Here is a 4221-nt window from a genome sequence, read left to right on the forward strand (position 1 = left end):
TGTAGTTTTATAGTATTGTAATATGTAAAAAATGGTTCTGTGATCAATTTATCAAGCTGCTCAATAATGAATTGGGTTTGAGATGCTTTGAACATACTCAAGTTGATCATATTCAAGTGAACTCTTGCCACCAACAAACTTTTCCCTACAGCTGTAGGTAAAATGTAGAAAAGGAGTTACATGGTAATGTAGTGGGCGTTTGGATATAAGAATTGAAAAATTCTCAAAAAATGTGATTTTTTTTTGCAGTATTTGAAAAGTAGAGTTGTTTGGATGTGAATATAATTTTAGGTTATTTTTGAAGTTTTGTGAGTGAAATTTTAAAAAACAGCTTTTTAAATTTTCGAAAAATTTTAAAATTTATTTTCAAGCAAAAATTAAAAATTTTATGGCCAAATACTGATTTCAAAAAAAGTCAAAATTTTACCCAAAAAGTGAACTTTTTTTTTTATATATCCAAACAGGCTCGTAATGAGCATAACAAAAATTTAGAATTACTATGGCATAAGAAATCGAGAAAGATAAAGATTAAAGAGAGAGGGCAGTATTTATTATTCTCAAAAATGCTCACGACAGTACACATCAGGCCCTAGCCTTGTTCATAAATCATACAAGCATCACGCTAATTCTTCTCACTCTAAAGAACCACAGAGACAAATTGTGGGCCTGCCCACATTAAATTACATCAACAACTGGATAAGATTCAGAATCATAAAGGGCCTGTTGTTTCTCAAACTTTGACTTCTTACAGTTGTTCCTGACGGCCGTCAGCTCATATGGTGAAACGTTAGTGCCGAGCCACTGGTCCACAGTGAAAAGCTGCTGGTTGCATTGTTTGTGTGCTCCAGTAACGGTAACTTCGACGTAGTTACAGTACCATCCGGCATGTGGGCCTGATCCATCAGAAGTCAGATTCATTTTGCAGATCGGCCGAGTCAAACATGGACCACGTCCACTGAAGATATCCAAGTTTCCTCTTTCGAAATAGTTGTAACCTGGGCCCATAAGCCCACCCCATGCCTCTAAGTTCTTGATTCTAATTCCATAGCCATCGGCATCGTAGAGAGTCAAACTAATGTTTGAGTCAGTTCCAGCCTTTATGATTGATCCAGTCCGAATGTAAGCTGTGTACACACAATCATCTTCCTGCATTTTTAAATCAAATCAAATAAATTCAGATGAGCAATTATAAAGTAAAAAATAAAATAAAATTACATAAAGGGTATTATAGGAAAATGACAGAAGGATTTAAAATCAGTGAGTTTTATTTGCTTATTTTTACTTCTTTGCATACGCTGACTACACATACTTTATATAGATATAAAGCAGTGAGTTTGACCCATCTCGTTGCGTCTATTCTAGATCTGCCACTACTGTAAGAAGAGAGGGCTGACTTACAGATGCAGAAATAGAAGATATGGAGATGAAGAAGAGGATGATCATGAAATGGAACCATATTTGGTTAACTTGAGCTACTCCCATGGTTTCTTGAACTCTCTTTCTCTAGAAAATGAAAGGATAAAGGCAAATGATTTTGAGATAGTGAGAGTGAATAGTATGATAGTATATTTATAGATTGGATCAAAGCTCAGAGTCAAATGGGACCATATTATATTGCTAGTTGGATCAATATAAAAATCGGAGTAGATGAATAAATAAAGATATGCTATGACTCAGGGCAAACTCGACGCGCACAGCATATACATGATTTCTAGACGATTTTCCCATTATAATATGAGCAACTTGCCTCTCGGCTCCATACACTTGTCGCTACTCGCTACTAAAAGACCTTAAGCATTGAATCCATAATTTATGGGGGGAAGAAACAAATCATCATCGTGGTGGGGTATGTCTTGCTGTATTTTTTGTATATCTAATAATTTCTTTTGTTTGTCAAATCCACTCAATAGCACCAAGAGGAGTTGTGATAGCGCTGAGATTCGTTCATCCTTAGAGATCTCAAGTTTAACCTTTAAAAAAAATCTGTGTTAGAAAGTGTTTTCCCTTTTTAATTAACTTTATGCGGCATAAGTTTAGATTGATCGATCCAGTAAATATGGAATACTAAATGATCATAAAAAAAATCCGTTGCAATTTCCTTAAATACTTATGACTAAAATAATTAAAATATAAAGAACGTGATAATTAATTTAAGAGGGATAAATTTTTTAGCGCCTTCAATTTAACATGCATATGACCGCTCACCAATGCTAGCTAGTAAGTTGTTGCAGTGTGGATGCAATTATGTCAATCGCCGTAGTTTCTTGTTTTATTTCATCGCGTTTTAGTTTCAAATTTTAGTAAGTCGCAAGAAGCATATAAGTTCTATATAATTAGGACCTCTGGACTTTTTAAAATCTATTATTTTGATTTAAGAACATACTCTAAGTAGGGGTGTACAAAGAAATCCGAGAAATCGCACCAACCCGATAATCCGAGTCAACCCGAGAAAAAAACCCAACTATGATTTGGTTTGATTTGGTTTGGTGTTGAAAAAAAAACCCGACCATAATTAGTTTGGTTTGGTTTTAACCAAAGAAAGTCAAACCGAAGCCAAACCAACTCGACATTACATATATATAAATTTTAGATATATTTATATATAAATATACTTATTGTAATGTAATTTATAAATATTTCTTAAACTTTTTCATAATTTTATCTTCTAAGGTATTATTTCAAGGTTGGATTTAGAACTTTTGAAAGTTCCAATAATGTTCCAATAAGTTTTATAGACATTAATAGTAGTAACTTAAATAATGCTAACTAAAGCTCAAACCAAAAGTAAATCAATACTAATGCTAACAAAAGACATTCAATGCAATACTACGAACGACAATGTATTGAATATCTATTTTTTGTTTTGCAATAATTTAGATAAAAATGCACAACCTATTTTTATTTTTTCTTTAGCGTTTAGCCATGTAATTAATATTCCCTTATTAGTCAACTTATTTTAGCATGACTTAGTACTTTTAGATTATATTTATTTTTATTATGGCTTTCTAATTAGCAATATTTATATTACATAATTTTATTCTCTTTATTGTTGAATATTTTAGGATAATGCTATGATACATCTCATATTTTGTATTATTTTCTTGGAAAATATCTTATATAGTTGTATCTTGATAGGATTAAGGAAATATTTTGAGCACAAGTTATATATTTTGTGTTACGAAGATTTTACGGAAAAGAATCTGAATAACCCGAAAATCCGAGAAAAATCGAGATTGAAAAACCCAAGTTTTATTGGTTTGGTTTGGTCTTTAGATTTAATAAACTGGCACAATTGGTTTGGTTTGGTAATTGCAAAATCCGAACCAACCCGACCTATGTACTGTTGATACCCAATTTTTCCCTGTATATTTTTTTTATAAATGCGAAATACTTTCAAAATAGCGTATGTATGCATATATAAGTGTGTCCAAATGTTTTAATATTTTTAATTTTTTAAAGACTTTTAAATCAATTTATTGCCCTATTTTAGCAGTACAAAAACCAATAATTATTCCTCAAATTATCATTTTGGTGATTAACTTATTTTATTCTCATATTTATACCAAAATATAGTTAATGTAATTTTTACACATTTTTACAAATTTATTTAGTATTTTTAAAGCTAAATTGCATATAATTGCAATTTCAGCCTATTGTAAGATTTAATTGCATTTATAATTACAAAATTGATTCCAATATTTTTATTTAATATTTATACATTATTAATTAGTTTTGTACCTTTAATTTATTTTCAGAAATCATTTACTATTTTTTTATAAAATAAAAAGGGGAAAAGTGGCTATTTAAATACTAGCCCTATTTCATTTCAATTGTAGCCCAAATCAACCCCCCAATTAAACCCAATTGCAATTTTAAATTACCCGACCCCTGACCCGTTTATCCAACCCACCCAGCTCCCCTTTTTATCCAGGCCATTGATCAAAATGATTAACGACCACGATTCTACCTTTCCTTTTTTAATTCACAAACACCCGAACCCTAAAATCATTTTCATTCATCCGCCGCCTCTGAAACCCCTCTCTCTCTCAAAATCTCTCGAACCTTCCCTAACCCTAGCCGCCTCTCATCATCTTCCACCTCGAAACCCACCGGAAACCATGGCTTCCCAAGCTGTGAGGGCCCTATACTCACCTCCCCTTGCTCTTACACACCTGATACCTAAAGATTCGAGGCCAGGCCTCGAAGGTTTGCACCCATACC

At 32.4% G+C, this 4221-nt stretch overlaps 1 protein-coding gene across 1 annotated transcript; it reads right to left on the reverse strand.

Moving 5' to 3' along the window:
• Positions 1-528: 528 nt before the first annotated feature.
• Positions 529-1556, reverse strand: LOC107830468 (PLAT domain-containing protein 3). The gene is made up of 2 exons (XM_016658031.2): positions 1399-1556; positions 529-1146 (listed from the first exon to the last, which is right to left on the reverse strand). Exons 1-2 carry the CDS (start codon positions 1480-1482, stop codon positions 676-678), a joined length of 555 nt encoding a protein of 184 aa, XP_016513517.1. The 5' UTR covers positions 1483-1556; the 3' UTR covers positions 529-675.
• Between the last annotated feature and the right edge of the window lie 2665 nt (positions 1557-4221).

This window comes from Nicotiana tabacum, chromosome 11 (assembly GCF_000715075.1).
Source record: "Nicotiana tabacum cultivar K326 chromosome 11, ASM71507v2, whole genome shotgun sequence".
Classification (NCBI taxonomy): domain Eukaryota; kingdom Viridiplantae; phylum Streptophyta; class Magnoliopsida; order Solanales; family Solanaceae; genus Nicotiana; species Nicotiana tabacum.

What these genes read in the sequence shown, in the direction of transcription:
- LOC107830468 (XM_016658031.2), bottom strand. Translation starts at nt 1,482, where the DNA reads ATGGGAGTAGCTCAAGTTAACCAAATATGGTTCCATTTCATGATCATC. An exon ending in TATCTTCTATTTCTGCATCT is followed by an intron (nt 1,147 to 1,398) that starts GTAAGTCAGCCC and finishes TTAAAAATGCAG; the next exon opens with GAAGATGATTGTGTGTACAC.